Here is a 17,389-nt window from a genome sequence, read left to right as displayed (position 1 = left end):
AGTTAGTTAGTGTTTAGAATAAATAGCTTGGGCATCTTTGTGGATAAGATGGGGTGGTGATGGCCTAGTGGTCTAGTGGAACAGCTTCCAAATACAATCCCTGTAGATAGTTCACTGTAAGTCGCTCTGGATAAGAGCGTCTGCTAAATGACCTGTAATGTAAAATGTAATGCAATAAGGCACATAGACTGTAATTCAGTCATATTAGTAGATTATTGGACATCCTCCTTCCCCTGAGTGCAGTCTCGTGTTTCCTGTGTCTGGTTTACCTTTCCTGTGGCACCATGGGAAACAAACTGGGCGCCCTCCCTGCGTGCAATCTCGACCTGACGGCGGGCGATGCAGGGCCGTGCTACCGATGTGCCCAGTAGGTATCGGTCCTCATAGATGGCATTGGCCTGAACTGCGGGCCAAATGAAGTCCTCCACAAACTCTGAACACAGGTCTTCAATGAAAACCTACACAAGAAAAGACGTCAGGACACAGAACAGGGCATTGTGTTCAGTCTTTGATTCTATTCATCCCTGGGTCCTTTTTATGTGGGAATGATTTAATTAATCACTTATGATGTCTTTCCCTTCTAGCAAAAATAAATAACTGATTGTTGTTTGTCACAAAGGAGCTTATTCTCATACTGTAAGTATCTGATGTGAACGCAGAAAAATTTTGCTCATTTAAGAATCAGAATAAAGCAGCCAATTGTTTCCAATCATTACCGCATGCTATGATGTTGTACTTGAAGAGGCTGGGAACTTGGTCATTATCATTGCATGTTAAAGCCATAGAGAACATAAAAAACAACAACACTTATTTATTAGTGCAACCATGTGCTTGGGGTGAGGTCTGACATTCGATAGGATACATTTCCTTTGCTATCTTACAGCAAAAAGATGCAAAACGACTAATGATGCCCTTAAAGCTACATCATTTCATTCTGTCTCTTACCTTCTTTGCACCGAGTTTTTCTGCCTTTTTCCGGGCAGCTTCAAAATCTTCATCTTGCCCAATGTTGGCCTAGAAAAGAATACATTTTATTGTACAAAGTGATGCAAATATAAAACATTTTGCAAATACTTGCAACTGAAACTACACACAATTACATTTTAAAAAATGTGCAGTCACTTTAGTTTAGAAATCCTGTGGAATAACATGAAAGCCCTCCACATATAAACATGCCGGCTCATGACTGTGCATGTTTTAATTCTGGCAATCTATGAACTTGTAATTCAGATCACGTCTGTTGAGGAGATGTAGCAGCTCACAGCGGAAACCAAGCATGAACATCACTTAAGGGCTTGAAGATGTCTGATCTCCTGAGCTGAACACTAAAACAAAAAGGGAATATATTCCTGCAAAGACATGATACTGATCCAGTAAACAAAACTGACAAATCTGCAGCACTAACACTTCACTGTGTTTCACTTTGCTTTGATATTCGTATTTGATCATTCTACTATCATTTTAAAGCCAGTGCTTTTCTGATCATACGTTCACATTAGATTAAGGATTAGTCACTGACACAATTCAATACATATATCAAAACCTGTCCTTATGACACTCCAGCTCTCAACCCTTTTTCCATTACTCTTGCATCAGGAGCATGATTTGTTATTGTGTGAATTTCAATTTCCGCCTGACGGTTGGCTGATGCAATCTTCTCTGACAAGTTGAAGCAAGTGCATGGTTACATCAAAGACAATCAATTATGCATTGGATCAGTGGGCGCTATTATGAATCTACTCCCCCGCAGAGCCAAAGCCAAAAAAGGTTGGGATGCTGCACCTCATCTGCAATCGCCCGCCCATCCCCCCACATCGAACCACAAAACAATGGAATGAAAAGTTAGGCAACAAAGAAAATCTGCATGCAATGCAGTTCTAAACTGCCCCAGGGCAAAAAGTAAATCCAGCTAGATTTGCAGTGGCATTATGAAGGCAAATCCTGTGTGGTCGAGAGATAAATGGTACTGTAGCTCTGAGAGGTTTTTTGGACAGCCAATGGAAAACCCCTACATACCTGTATGACAACATTGTGTCAGCTGCCTGAAAGTCAATTGTAAAAACGTCAAAGATACATGACAGGCGAAAGCAGCAGGTTCGTATACTCAAACTACGACACCTGTTGCCCACACACTGGGAAACCTTACCAAAAATGCGATCACATCGTAGCCTTGATCCTTCAGCCAAACCAGAATACAGGATGTGTCCAGTCCACCGCTGTAGGCCAGAACCACTGTACCTTTAGACATAATGAATGCCGTTCAGTCCAACAGGTAGAGAAGCTGTGGAGTGGCAGCAGAGAAGCGAAAGCAGGGAGTCAGTCACTAGTCTAGCTGGGGAGGAAATGTCACCGTTTAACCTGAGTGATAGTTTAAACAACATCCTGTAAAATTTAATCTATAATATTCATTCATCTTAAAAACAGCACGGCTCCAGAACAGGAGCTGAGGCAGCAGATCGTAAAATCGATAAGTTTATTATATAAACAATCTATTTAACAATTAAGTAATTTTTTAAGGACACATTTCAAACATAAGCTGGTTCCAGCTCGTGGGGAAAAAAACAAGCAATTTGACAATGTCAACTTGGGCTGTGGGAACTTGTGATGGCCATATTTACAATTTTTCTTTTGACATTTTAGAGCCTTAATGATTAGATGACTGGATGACGGTTTAATCAATGAATAACAATCATTAGTTGCAGCCCTACTGCTGTCCTAAGGTTAGGTGCTCTCTCAGAATGATTTACCATTGCGATACAAATACTTTACAGTAAGCACAGTGTCAGGAGGCAAATATCTAGCTAAATGAATACCAGTGATTAAAGTGGCTCATTATGTCTTCCTTTTTAAATGCTATTCAATTTTAATAACCTTTCACAACATCAAAAATCTCAGCTACATCACTTAACACGTGTCAGGTAGTTCTTGTATTCAAGCAGGAAATAAGTTCATGCATGGTTTGAAGAGGATGATGACATAGTCACAGGTAGTTTCATCATATCCTGAATCAAACTCGTCAGAGGATGATGGTAAAACGTGTCATCTCATAAAAATGTTTCCCGATGTATGATGCATGTCGGAGTCAGAGGGAGAGGATACAAGATCATTTAATTTGTTGTATTGTCCATCTCCGAGTTTTCACGTGGTAAAACAGCGTTTTAAGAGAACACATTTCAAACCATCCTTACCCCAGTTTGTGTATCAAATGTGTCCTGTTGCTTTAATTAGCTAAACACATACACGTTGTTGACTTCTTTTTAGGATAGCTAGCTAGCTTACATGCTACATCACATAAGCTACAGACGTATTTTGCCACAGCTACTGTTAACGTGCCCCTCGTGCCGGTTGAGGGGACAAACAGTTGCTTCTAGTTACTGCGCAGTGAAAATAAATGCTCGCGCTGCTGTGACTGAAAGATGATATCTTTCATTGAAATATAAAAAACAAGAAGGTTGGTTTTACTTACAAAAGAGTGGGTTTTGTGAGACAAATACACGTTATTCCGGAGACGTATTTGTCGTTAGACGGTCGGTGAGAAGTGGAGGAGAGCAGCTGCAACGTGCTCAGTTAACCGACTGTTGCGTTCTGACTGGTCCAGCCCACATTGCATCATCCGTGTTACTCAGTGTCCTCATGGGACACTGAGCTCCCTGGGGCAGCTGTTCATTCATTCAATAAAGTCAAGATGCACATTAAGATGCTCCTGAGTTGGCCAAAAGAGAGGGCCACACAAAAAGTAATAAGTTATAATAATAATATAATAATATCCTTATCTGACATGGTATTTCAGTAATGCAAATTCCCCCCCAAAAATGTGATGAATCAAATGACCAAAAGGCAGTACACACAGTAAACCTGAGGTTTCTAGAGTCTAGAGCAGGGGTTCTCAAACTTTCTGTGGCCAAGGCACACCAAAGACCAAGCCAAAATCTCAAGGCACACCAAAGACCAAGCCAAAATCTCAAGGCACACACGTGTTCATATCCGGGAAAAATCCCCTCTCTAACACATAGTATCACTGTTATCACTCTGTGAACATTCATTTAGTCCTTGTAAGGAGCTATTCTCCTTCACACTAGCAGAGAGCCTTTGATGTGTCACACTCTAATATTTCCCACCATGCGCAAATGACTAAAACTGGTTCACTTTGACATATTTCTTTTTTTTAATGATTGTTTTATTTATATTTAGGCCAAAGCATATAAGACCTATTGTTTCTATATTGTGAAATAAGTGCGTAGGACAAAGCACCGATAAAGTACAGCGAACCCACACACGCGCGCGAACGCACACAATTACAGTCAGAGACAGAGTGGAGAAAAGGTAAGGAGAGAACTTAAAAAATATGCGCCACGCACGGACCTGATCCAGCCCAGGCAGCACCCTGCAGAGCAGTATACCAAGGGAAACACGGAAGTAAATAAAAAATCATTCATAACCTTGTGTACAGTTAAATGCAATAGGCCTAATCGTTTCAAAATCACGCGGCACACACCATTTGGGAACCACTGGTCTAGAGTACCTGTTCAGTTCATTCTAGTAAGAGACGTTTAAAGTTAAATGGTCACGTATCCTTTTACCAGTATTTCTTTCAGCAGGTAAAACTGTAAACACACAGAAAACAAGCCCACTGCTATATGAGACCAACATCCACTTTAGTCATCATACTCCCCATATCTTATTTGATCAATGTGTCTTGAAATTATGAAATGCTCCATTGCAGTAAACATTTACCACAGTTAACCATTAGATGTCAGCATTTGCTCTAAGTCCTCACAACAAGCTGATACCAACACCTGTTCAATACATAGGCTGTGTATAAGAAGTGGACGTGATCATCTTGACAAAGCCCATTGGTTTGTGGACTACGGTTTTGAAACCTCAAATTTGGAGTTTTGGCCGTGGCCATCTTGTTTTTTTGCAACAAGAAGTGACAGGAGAGGGTGGCGCAAAGAACGCTGAAACATAATTCTTTTAGGCAACCAAAGTTTTACAATTTCCTGAACTGAAAACACATTTAAAATGATTAAAATTGCAAGCCCTGATGACATCGTGGTTGTGTCCCATCAATCACAAGGTCCCTAAAACATACACTGCTTTATTGTCTATTTTACACTAAATGGGACCATACTTGGTCAAAAGAAAACCTACTGTGTCACTTCCATAGGTGTTGGTTTCAGCCCCATGTAGGTTTCATTCATATGGAAAAACTAAATCTGTGAACTTTTCTTTACTATTTTCTGTGACACCCAACAGGTCTTTTGAAGACTTTACTATATTGCATGTTTGTACTCCATTGCATGCTTCATAGTTAGAGCATTTTATGTTAACTTTATTATCTGGTGGTCCATTAATGTCGTCAGCCACTCAGAACATCATAAGAGCTAAAAACCTTGACTGAGACTTTATATTTTAGACTTTTAATGTTGCCATGAACTTCCAAAATCAAATGATCAAAAATACAATATAAACTTCTGAAAATCAATACACTGATGTTTTTTTTATTTTAACTTTTCTTACACAGGGCAAAAAACACTGAGCAAAGACAAAGTCCAGATGGCTAATGACTCTGCTTAGTCCTCTTTGCTTTTCTAGATCGCAGAATATTGTGTTTCACAAACGTTGAGTCTCCCCCCTATTATCCCCAATCATACACAGTTCACTAGTTATGCATTTGCCAAAGATGTACAGTACAAAGTGACCAATAACAAGTTCTGGAGCTAACAACTTGTGTTGAAATTTTCAATCAAGCACGACTGCAATCCACCACTTTGTATACAATGTACACGTCCCCCCAGATTCGCCTCTCCATGAACATGAGTCAGTTGAGATTGAAGGTGGTTAAAAAAAAAAAATAATAGGGCGTCAGAAAAAAAAAAGAGGGGAGATGAAACCTGGAGATTCAAGGCAAGTTGCTGTCAAATCAGTGCACAAGTTCGATATTCGGGAGTAATCTCAGAACCTCCAAGATCCAACGGCAGAAAAAGATCAACATCCATGGGGGGGGGGGGAGGGAGAAGGGACCCAAAATACTGCACTCGATCCAATATGCTGGTTTTATTCAGAAAATATGAACATTAATCGATTAGAACTCATGGCCTAACACCCATAAAATACAATAAATGATTTTCATTCTTTCTGCACACAGAAACATCCACTGGTTGTTTATCCTGCACTTTGAAATAAACGGGCTTTTTTTATTCTTGTTGTCATGGAAAAAAAGAGGACATACAAGAAGGGTTTCGAAAATAAATCTGCCATTGTATATGGTCAACTAAAAACCAAATACAGCAGTTTGGAGGAAAATAGAAAACATGTCCATAGATGGGTGAAGTGGTGTCTGTGGATTTGGCCAAATAAAAAAATAAGCTAGAAAACAAAAAACCTGGTGTACCCTGATGTGGGGAACTGGAGGAGAGGGAGGGTCTTTGTGTCCCAGTCGGTGCTGTGCAATCCTCTTAGCTTAACCCCTTTGCCTACCACTCTTTCTTTTTCTCATCCATGGACACTCCGCCAGGTCCAAGTGCCACCACCAGCAGCAGACCGCCGATGACCGAGGTGGTCTGGAAGAAGTCGTACTTGAGGAAGTCGTGCATGGGCTTGTAGGCCGGGACGCTCCAGAAGGCGTTGAAGTAAACGTTGATGGCCAGAAGCCACACGACGAGGGTCAGTGCCGCCAGCTTGGTTTTGAAGCCGATAGCCACCAAGATGATGAGCGCAGTTCCAACCATGTTTTGCAGGATCTGTGGAAAAATGTTAAAGTAGGTGGGTGAAGATTTGCACTTCACATTGGTCGGCTACTGACTGACAAGCCCATGTCGAAGTCAGCAAATACATTTGCAGAGACTTGCTGTACTAAAATTAATATAAATGTAGTGCTATACTTTGGATATTGTATTGCAGTAAGTGTACTACTTTTTTGATTTGTTCTAACATGACATAATTATTTTAAATTCTACCCACCTCTGTCTTCCCCCTGCGACCCCTCCCCCCCAAACCCAAAACCCTTTGGTTTTTGTACGAAACAAACAAACAAGAAATACTGTGTTTATTAGTGAGCTAACAAGGTTACCATTGGAAAGAACCAGGCTAGCTGTTCACCCTGCTTCCAGTCTTTATGCTAATTATAGATAATTATATTCACTTCGCATACACACATGAGATGCATCGATCTTCTCATCTTACATTTGGCAAGAAAGCAAATAAGTGTATTTTCAAAATTATACTTGTTTTTTCTCATTAAAGTCTAAATCTAATTGCTGTAATAATATCTGTGTCCGTACGCATGTGGTCTTAACTGAATGGTGAAATCCATCTGTGTTAAATGAGGGTTGTTGTTGTTGTTGTTGTTGTCGTCAGTACTCACAGAGAAGAAGTTGGAGTCAAAGTGCAGCAGAGTCATGAACATGAGCACTAGCAGTACTCGACCCCCCAGCTGCATGTACTGCTTTGGCGAACTCTCTCCCATGGAGGGGACTCCAGCAAACATGCTCTTTCCTTCCGAACGAGACTCGGCCAGCAACAGAAGCAGACCACCTCCCAGGGCGAGGTTTCTGGGAGAGGAGAGAGGATGGTTATTTTTGGACAGTGTCAGAAAAAATCTGGAATACAGAGAGCATGCAGGACCATTAGGTTTATCAAATTGTAATAAGCTGATCATGAGCTCATTACTGACCAGTGTGGTTGCAACCATGTGTTCTTCTCAACATCCAAGGATCTGTTTATTTTTTCAATTAACCACTTACTCATTTACTCTTAAAATGACAAATCACAGCACAACTTATTATGATTTTGGAATTTTAAATCTGGTATTTTAAATTCCTTAAAATGATTTATCAGTGATCAAAATTGGCATCCTTTTATCAACTTCTTCTTTCAGTACTTAGATTTAGCCAGACTTTATACTAACAAACAACATGAATTAAAAATACACAGAATGCAGAAACAGCAAAACTACAATGTAGCGCTGTGTTTAAGGGATTTCTCGGATGGCCGATGACTCTGCTGGCCTGTCAATGTTTAAACAAATTACAGGTCTTGTTCACAGTAATTGTGGGCGTCTGCTTGACAACTGAGATGCTTTCTCATTTACAACCATAGCAAATTAAAATGTCCATGCTGCAGAAAAAGCATTACATACTGTCAATTTAATTTAACTAGTTCTAATCATCTAATCATAAACAGCAACATTTAAAATGTATCAGAAACCACCAGCCAGTGTGAGACTAACAACAATCTGTAAACTTCTGCACACCTGTGATGCTACACAATTGTACGTATACTTGAATCAGACAAATGAAACAATGATTTGGTAAATCACTGATGGCCGATTACGCTTGGGAGTCAATAAGATTGTGCAACCTGAAACAAATATTACAATAAATAAACATAGAATTGCTCTTAAATTTGTTTTAGCACTGAAAGTGGGTGGCACTTACCTCATCAAAAATTTAAGGTCCCATAAAATGCTGTATGCTACAGTCTGATGGAGAAAACAAAAACATTCAAGATCAAATTATAGATATATTATTTGTGTACATTAAAAATGTAATGATTGTGTAATTGTTCTCACCTGTAGCGCTATGATGCCAAATAGTCCAAAGCAGGCATACTGTACAAAATTTCTACTGAGGATGAGGACACAACCACCTGTTAAAACACACACACACACACACACACACACACACACACACACACACACACACACACACACACACACACACACACACACACACACACACACACACACACACACACACGTTAGTCATTATGGCTGCAACACATTTTCTTCTTTACAATGACAACATAAGCTATTATTATTTTTGTTAAGGCCACATTTAACTTGCTTTTTTTGTAGAGAAGTACAATAGTTTATAGTTTCAGGCATATTGAGAGGGCAGTCGCACAGAGTTGTGTGACTCACAATAATTATTAATTTGGTAGGAAAACCATGAAGCAGGGTAGGTCCATGAATTTATACCGTTTATGCAAAACTCTGACAGCTTCAGCAAGTCTCAATATCACTCCCAGGACGAAAGCTTTAACTTCACCCGTCATGCTATGGTGATTACAGTGTGTGCTCATTGTAGCTTCATATTCTGGTTCTTCCCAAACATGACATCTACTTGACATATCTTCCGTTATATTTTGGTTGATGTCTTCATCAGTATACAGTGTGAAAACATCTGCTCTTACACCCCATCAGCTTCAAATTCATGGAGCTCAGGGATGCATTTTCACATACACTGCAACACTTAAGTGATTCGTGGACAAGTGAGCTGCCTCTTGGCTTCCTTCAACAAGTCGTCAACTGAGGGTTAACAAGGTCTATCTGACAAATTGGACAAATTTGAGGTCTATGTCTCAAACGGCTTTAAAGTTAACAGGGTCTATCTGCATCACTCATTTATGCAGATTTTATATATATTTGCTGAGTAAGTGAGATCTACAAAGGTCTATCTCCACATGTTCAAGCTTAAATTTAGTATCACAAAGGTCTATCTGCTGACAACCAATAGCAGGGCGGGAAATGAATCACGTGATCATTTTAAGCACAGGAATAACTTATTCAAAACGTTTTGCTGCCAACTGTTTTATATGCATGTCATCTAGTAGATAGTAGTTCAGTTAAGATCATTAGTAGTTTAATAAAAAGTCTTAAAAATTCAGATTTATTAGCAAATATAATTTTCACTTTTAAGTTTCCTGCCACGTGGAACTTGTGTAAACATTTTTAGAGATTAAAATGAAGCTAAGTTGCATAAAATACAGTTGAGGGTTACATTTTCAATTTTCAGGTGGGGAAATGTCAGATAGACCCTTGGGACCACAAAGGTCTATCTGCAAAAGTAGTTTCGTTTCTACCCATAATACGCACTGAATTGGCCCAAATAGTCTTAATTTCACTACCTAGTGTGCAGCATGTGATATGTCAAAATTGGTTGGAATTGGTTTTATAGTGTCCACGTTATGAACTGTTGAATTTTCAAATGCGTTTTTCTCAAAACTCGTCAAAGTGCAGATAGACCTCGTTAACCCTCAGTTGACGAAGTCTCTTCAGTCTCCCCTGACCTCTCTACGTCAGCAAGATGGTTCATAACACAGAAGTGAAGTTTGTAGCTATTGCACCTCTTTCTGTAGACACAATTAGGGCTGAAATGCACTTTTAAACATTTCATACATATAACTTATTTGCCCTGAATCATGAATCAACTTTAAAGTTTCAGACACTGACACTAATTAAGCATTTGTGTTAATGCTTTAGCTCCACTATTTCAAATACACTTCCAAACTCGAATGGCGTTAACAACAACAAGTGAGTAGTCAGCAATTTGACTCACTCAATATTGGTGTGTCCCACACCACCCAGTAACCGTACACAGATATGTAATTTCCTCCTACAGTAAAATCTATGTCGACTCATCTTATGTCCTAACTGTAACCTTCCCGTGCACTGCCTGCCATTCCCTTACCCAGCTGTCCTATGAGGTTAAGCAGCACAAAGCACGTAGCCAGGAAGTAGCCACAGCTCCAGGTAGCCTCGATGTAGTCTCTCTGCTCATTCCACTGGAACCACATGCGGATGCCGTCTTCCAGGAAGGTGCTGATGAGACATAGACGTGCCAGGTGGGGCAGGTACTGTTTGGTTATCCGCAGGAACTGGGCAACAAAAGGGTAAAGAAGAGGAGAAATTATTGACAAGAAAAAGGATGGCTTGAGGTGCGAAGAACAACAATTAAAAGGGTGTGGTTTCTGTGCAGTAGCTGAGCTTGCCTACAACAGCAGTACTGAGAAACAACATTACTGAGTCACCAAGCTGAAACACAGATAACAGAATTTCAACAGAAGTCCCGTAAAAAGACTCATAAACCCCCCCCCCCCCCCCCCCAAAAAAAATTATTCTGACCTGCTACTACTCAGACCGATCTCAGACTGAATAATGAAAAGGAAAGATGTCAGCAGGACTCCTACTTTATTATATATTATTATTTACATTGTTAAATATAGGGATAGGAATAAACTTTTGCTATGCTAAGTGAATGTCGAACAGCAGTTATTAAATACAGAACTTCTGCCTTGGATGGGATTTACATGAAAAAAGAAAATCCCAAAGAAGTCCTATTACCAAATAGTGTGGACCCATGTGAAGAAGGACAGAGAAGACACCACTACTTGAAGCTATGGAAGTTAAGTGTGCTAACTGTGGAGCAAGTTTATACTTTGCTTTAGTAGCCCAAGTAATACAATGCGTGAAGCAAGTACACAATGTAGATCCGTTTTGGTTGGTTTTCTTTCCATTTACCTTTAATCCACAGGTGTTTTTTTTTAGAAATAGCTGCTCAAAATAGGGCTGTGCCCCCCTGTTACAACCCTAATTGGCTTAATGTATTATTATAATGCGTTGAAGTACGCTGAATGTTTAAACAAAAAAAACAAACTACCCTAAAATCTTCTCTCAAACATAATTCATGAACGAATCCTCAGATAGTACAGTGACACAGTAGATGTGCAGTGAACTGCCCCCTGCTCCTCCTACTCAGCAGACCACATCAGCACTGTCAGACCTCTTCAGCCTATCCGTGTCCTCCAACTCCCACTATGACTGTTATTTGGGACATGAATGGATGAAGTGGGAGCCAATCCGAGGTCGCTGCAACAGCCTAGAAATAGACCATTTTGTAGAGTAATGTGTAAGTAACATGTTAGCTCAGGACCCCTTTCAAAGGGATGTGACAAATTGGCTTGGCAGAGTTTACAAAGCAAGAAAATTCAGGTTCCCTTTTCCAAATGTTTTACAATACACAACACTTGTGATAGGTTTCTATAAATCAATCGGTTGTGATTAGATTAGGGAGGTGGTACATTTTTAGGCATGTTCATTGACTTCAGTCCACACAGCTGCCATAAACATACACAGAACATACTCAAGGTTTTAATGTTTTAACAGTACTCCTCAAAAGAGAAAGTAAGGCCTATCCTTCAAAAACACTGCCATAAATCTAACACACAACACATGTGCCTCTTATGAGCCAGACTATAGTCACTTTTCAAAGGACAGAAGGTACAGGACACCAACTTTCAGTTGCTTTTTCCACAGTCTACATAGAAACATTGGTCACAAGCTGACCTGAAATCGGATCTTAACATCTCACCTCAACTCTTATAGATCAGAGCATTTCCTGTATCATCGCAGTACAGCAAAAACAGTTATACAGAAGGCAGCTGTAGCATGTATAATAAAGTCAAGGTACGGTTCACGTCCAGTTTTTGAGTGAGCAGTATGGAGGGGCAGCTCCGTCAAGGCCACATGCAAATGCTTAGTTTAGGAAACCCATATGCTTCTCCAGTTGAGATACAATGCAATCCTAAACCTACCAGCAAAGTGAAGCAATTGGGGGTCAAACGCATTATGCCTTAAAAGTGTTAGTCAATAACTTGGGGGCTAAACTGGATGATTTCACAACTGCTGTCTGGCAGAGGCACTGTTAATAAACCCGGTGGATACAGGCTACAAGCTAACCAGCTGGCATAATGATGAAGCCAATAGCAAATTAATATTTAGATTAATTTAACCAGGTTGGTCGTCCCCAAACAGATGACAGTTTCATTTGGTCGGCGTGAGATAGTAATGCTAGCTAATCCATCTGGAGATACATGACAGCACCAAACACATCAACCAGTTGTCATGCAATTTAAAACACGAGTACATTTGCATTGAACCAAGGTTGTGTTAACGTAGAAACGACAACTAAAAAAAGGCGTCATAGCTTTAGAGGAAACCCTCAAGAAGAGCTAACGCTACTTCATTCTGAGACAAACTAATTAGCAGCTAGCATGCTAACAGCGGCTACCGTTTACAACTGTCGCGGTGAAACTCAAGTTACCTGGTCTGCCACGTCTTCGGCTGTGTTCATAAGATCCTCCTGTCCCATATTGGTGTAATTTAACGATTTGTAATAATTAAAGCTAAGCGCAACACAGTTTTGGTGTGTTGGTTGTTTTTTTTGCAGGCTGCGCTTGTACTGCTCCTCCCCCCGGTTAACGTTATTTACTTGAAGATTTCCCGATCGCCTGGACTCAGAGAAAGGCCGCCTCCGCCCCACAATGCCCCGCGATTTGACGAGAGACAGAGCTCCCCTACATGGTACTGCAACCGCTGTATGCCACGTATACTTATCCGTACACCCAGCGTTGTTTACCGCGTTTTACATAATAGTATACCCTCCACCCCACCTGAGATAATATTTACTATAATCTGTAAAATAGGTTCAACCCTGTAAAAACTGCACTCTCGTGTAACCCAATGCAGCTTTTGTGGATGGTAACATTTTTGGAAACATGTGCGTTCCTCTTGTTTTTGAAAATCATATGGTCTATTAAGACGACACAATTAATCAGATTAATAGAAAATATAAATCAACTAATACTTTATTATGGATTAAACTACCTGGCTAAATATAAAGTAGTGACATGATCCCCACCTTTACCAACTGCAACATTAACATGATGTACACATTAACGCATCAATGATGCTTATTGTTTCTTTTCTATTAGTGTTTATTGTTATGCACCAAGATACCAATGCACATTCCTTATTTTGTACGTAAAAACCTACTTGGCAATAAACCTGGAGTCTTAAGTGAATTCAAATTATGATTATCATGATTAAATCTTAATTTAAAAGCACTTTATGGAGTTACAAATGTAATTATTGAATGTGTAAATTAAGGAATGAAAAAATAAATGGCAGTCTTTTTCACACAAGTAGGAGCTGCACTACTCAAACAGTTCATTTAGGTTGAAAAGTCAAAATCTGACTTTTCAACAGACCAAATCTGTCAATCATGGGTGAAAACGTTCATTAAAAGCATTAGAAGAGCCGTTATCTATGGCATAAAAGAGTCTTGACAAGAAGCTCAGGACCGCTTTTTGAGAAATGTGCCCTTAAAATGTAAAGAAGCTGATGTAGCTGTCAAAACTGTTTGCCAGCTACATCAGAAATGAACTGCTACTGTGAAAGTAAGGTGGTTATGTTCCATGCTGCACCTTCAGTTACTTTCTTCCGTGAGAAATGTCAACACCCCCTTGGTTTATAAAACAGTAAAATAAATTATGTAAAAAATATTATGTAATAGATATACAAAAATTAGATTCATTTCAGGCAACAACCTTTTTCCTTCTTGTAAAATTGACAATTTATAAAATACTTTTTATGACTAGCAGTTTATTTTTTTACTTCCTTTAGGATTATAGGTCAACGGCCTGCAACAGTTGCATTCTGTAAATATCGCACCTCTTTTTTTATTCATTATATATGCAATGAAATAAACAATAAAAACACAGACAATGTTTGTAAATCCAAATTGAGTTATATTTTATACTAGAACACCTGGTTGCAAACCAGACAATACAACTTATCCAGTTAGAATAATGCGTTTACCGCCACCAACGCAGTTTCCATTTTGAATACTGTACAGCAGCCTCTTAGGAACTGTGCAACATCACAACTCGGAAAACAGACGACTTTCCATATGCAGAAAATATGAAAACTGGATGTTCACCTATGCAAAGTTCAGTCTGGCTCAGAAATGGAAACTACTCCAAACTGGAAGTGCAGTGTTGCTCCCTGACATACTATCAGGTATAAAAATACTATATGTATATATGGTTTCACTCTTTACTTTCCATTTGGCACTTTTCCAGGTTTCTTACGCCCTGATTTACTGAAGTTATTTTTGGATTTCTTCTGCAAACCACCGCCCTGTGCCTGAAAAAAAAAATGTATACAAGAAATATATTAATATAACAGCATTAAAGTTAATCAAGGAAAACAACATTTAAGTAGTGCCAGCTATTAACATCAATTGGACTCTACGCACACAAAAATAGGATTTCAGATATCAGACCTTCTTGCGTTTCTGCTGCAGCACCTGCGTATCCACTTCCATTCCCTCCTCTTCATCTGTTTGGAAGTCGTCTTCCTCCTTAGCCCCATCACCCGCCATAGTTTCTTCCGCCTCGTTTTTTACATTGAACATAGTAGCTGTGGGAACATACGAGAAAGTGTTACAGCAAAGTAAAACTTCCTACAAGCCACTCTTCTGAAAGACAGGGAAATAATTCTCAAGGTTTTGCCTGGAGAGAAATCCTGCAGAATCTCAGACCTCCATGACACACACTTAGACATAATAACCATAATAAAAAGTGAACAAAGATGTCAACAGTGTGGGCTCTTGGGATACTGACGAGGGTACAGGTCACTCATGCTGTCTTCTGAGTCGCTGTGATCCTCGTCACTGGATGAGTTATTCCCATGTTTTGAGGACCTCCCCCGATTGACCTCCTCTCCAATGTCTCTGGGCCTTTTCTGTATCATTCTGGCTGGAACGTATTCAATCCCTTCCTTCACACACTCTTCATCTAGAGCAGGAATGAGACGGTCATGTCAGTAATCAAGTCAACAGTGTGAATTGTCCAACATATCTGCGGTGTATTACATGGACTGCATATTGATAACATTTGAGAGAACATTGTAATGGTTTCCGTCCATTACAAATTGTAAAAAGATGTGACCGCCCAGATTCACTTCTGAGTGCGTCATTTCTAGGCAAACCTATAGCTCCATGAAGAATGGTGTTATAAAAGTTAAGTAATATTATCAATGAGTTTTGAAGGACCAAGGTACAATGGCAACAGTGATAAGAACTGAAGCAATACTACAGTTTAAATCTGAAATAGATGTTGAAGTACAAAACTTTATGTGAGTATTATGACTAAATAACTGCCTGGATTATTTGGGGATGGCAGGGTTATTGGGTTTAGGGCTGTCCTTGACTAAAGAAACTCTTAGTTGACAAACACTGATATGATTTAGTCAATTTAAAAATCGACAGATCTGTAAAACTGAGTTTCTTCACAAACAATCATGCACAACCACCTACTTAAAATGTTCTAGTTACCAAAGAAGTGCTCATAATTATTTTTTAAATGGACTAATTGACGGAAGAAATCAGTCGACTGAGACCAAAACCACCAATTATGTATGAGGGGGCAGACATATTTGGGCTGAAAAGTATTCTGGTGTTTTTAAATAACTCCAATCAACAAAATCCCCAAATATGCGTAAACAACTCACTTCTGCAGAAAAGTGATGCCAAGGAAATACATTTTTATCAGCAGATATACCAGAGATAGCTTCCATGTCCTTCCTGAATGAGGAGTATCACACTAAACCACAGTTCAAAAGTCATACTTTACCCACTAGTTCTTAACATGTAAAGAACAAAGTGCCATGCATGTAGATAAGTAATGCACTGACATTTGGAGAAGGCTTTCTTGAAGCGTTTCCCGTTGACATGTCTTAGGACATGATGCGGCTGCCGGTTGAGGTGTCTGAGGGTCAGTTTACAGAATAACTGATTGCTGGAAAACAGACAGCAGGCATCACATTAAACACATTAAACACGTGCAGATTAGCTTCACACATTCAGACCATTTATGAGATTATATGGCATTGCCTTAATAATTGCCACTGCTGAAAGTAAGCTAAGAAAGGTATTTATTTTTGCAAAATTACAAAATGGTAAACAAGAGCCCTCCTTACGGTTGTTTTGAGCTTGGTACAATTTGTGGTTCATACTGTCTGTAGTTGAAATCAGCTGCTGCACTCAGTTTCTCATATTTCTTCCCTTTCGTAAACGCCTGTAGCTCCGTCAGGTTGCATGGAAACTCATGGCCATTCAGAGTGCATTTGATCTGAAAACAACACATTAGATCACAATGCAGTTATCACAATACTTCACACTGCATGGTTCATGAGATACATTAGCCATACGGCTAGCATCACATTATACGACAGTGTTTCGTGCCATGTGATGAAATTAGCTCGCTAACCTTCTTGCCACCTGTAAGCTGAAGAAAAGGATGGTTAAGAAGAAAGGTTTGGAGGTCTGCAGGTAATTCATCCATAGCTTAAAAACGGTTCAAAACAAATCTTTCAGTGTATTGATCAGGCCACCCCCTTACAGGAAATAACGACTACACGTGGGTCCAATGCGCAGACTCTGTTACATGATATGTCGGCGCCCCCCACTGATCAAAGTAAGGAAGGTCAGTTTTAGACGAAAGGATAAAGTATCATCATGGTATTTAATTATCTAACACAACCCTTTGAGTAAATTAATGAGTAAAGCAAAAAAAGGTTGGGGTTTTCAGTAATTCTCTCATGAAAACTGAATAAACAAGATATTGTAGCAAACTAGTATTATTACTTTATACAATAAATCTGCTACTATGACACAGACAAGCAATTGTGTCGATAAACAAAGTAAGTGTCTAAAGTGTGTAAGAATAAACGTTAATTGTCATAAATCAGGTGCTTATAGTGCGT

At 39.5% G+C, this 17,389-nt stretch overlaps 3 protein-coding genes across 3 annotated transcripts in view; all 3 read right to left on the bottom strand.

Moving 5' to 3' along the window:
* The window catches only part of ass1 (argininosuccinate synthase 1), a 29,544-nt gene extending 25,920 nt beyond the window's left edge, over positions 1-3,624 (bottom strand). Inside the window, exons 1-4 of the mRNA XM_029444269.1 lie at positions 3,467-3,624; positions 2,147-2,281; positions 946-1,014; positions 270-458 (exon numbers count right to left, since the gene is read on the bottom strand). Of these exons, the coding sequence (XP_029300129.1) occupies positions 270-458; positions 946-1,014; positions 2,147-2,248 (360 nt within the window). The 5' untranslated portion in view covers positions 2,249-2,281; positions 3,467-3,624. The remainder of the gene's footprint in view (positions 1-269; positions 459-945; positions 1,015-2,146; positions 2,282-3,466) is intronic.
* Positions 3,625-5,404: 1,780 nt separating this feature from the next.
* On the bottom strand, positions 5,405-13,147 carry surf4 (surfeit 4). Its single transcript, XM_029444270.1, has 6 exons — positions 12,885-13,147; positions 10,473-10,659; positions 8,573-8,649; positions 8,439-8,482; positions 7,367-7,553; positions 5,405-6,743 (listed from the first exon to the last, which is right to left on the bottom strand). Exons 1-6 carry the CDS (start codon positions 12,930-12,932, stop codon positions 6,477-6,479), a joined length of 810 nt encoding a protein of 269 aa, XP_029300130.1. The 5' UTR covers positions 12,933-13,147; the 3' UTR covers positions 5,405-6,476.
* Positions 13,148-14,349: 1,202 nt separating this feature from the next.
* surf2 (surfeit 2) lies at positions 14,350-17,345 on the bottom strand. Its single transcript, XM_029444686.1, has 6 exons — positions 16,894-17,345; positions 16,604-16,755; positions 16,319-16,422; positions 15,247-15,420; positions 14,907-15,043; positions 14,350-14,767 (listed from the first exon to the last, which is right to left on the bottom strand). Exons 1-6 carry the CDS (start codon positions 16,966-16,968, stop codon positions 14,678-14,680), a joined length of 732 nt encoding a protein of 243 aa, XP_029300546.1. The 5' UTR covers positions 16,969-17,345; the 3' UTR covers positions 14,350-14,677.
* Positions 17,346-17,389: the final 44 nt, after the last annotated feature.

This window comes from Cottoperca gobio, chromosome 12, assembly GCF_900634415.1.
Source record: "Cottoperca gobio chromosome 12, fCotGob3.1, whole genome shotgun sequence".
Lineage (NCBI taxonomy): Eukaryota > Metazoa > Chordata > Actinopteri > Perciformes > Bovichtidae > Cottoperca > Cottoperca gobio.
Note: the sequence above shows the minus strand (reverse complement) of the source record. Positions and strands in the feature narration are given on the sequence as shown.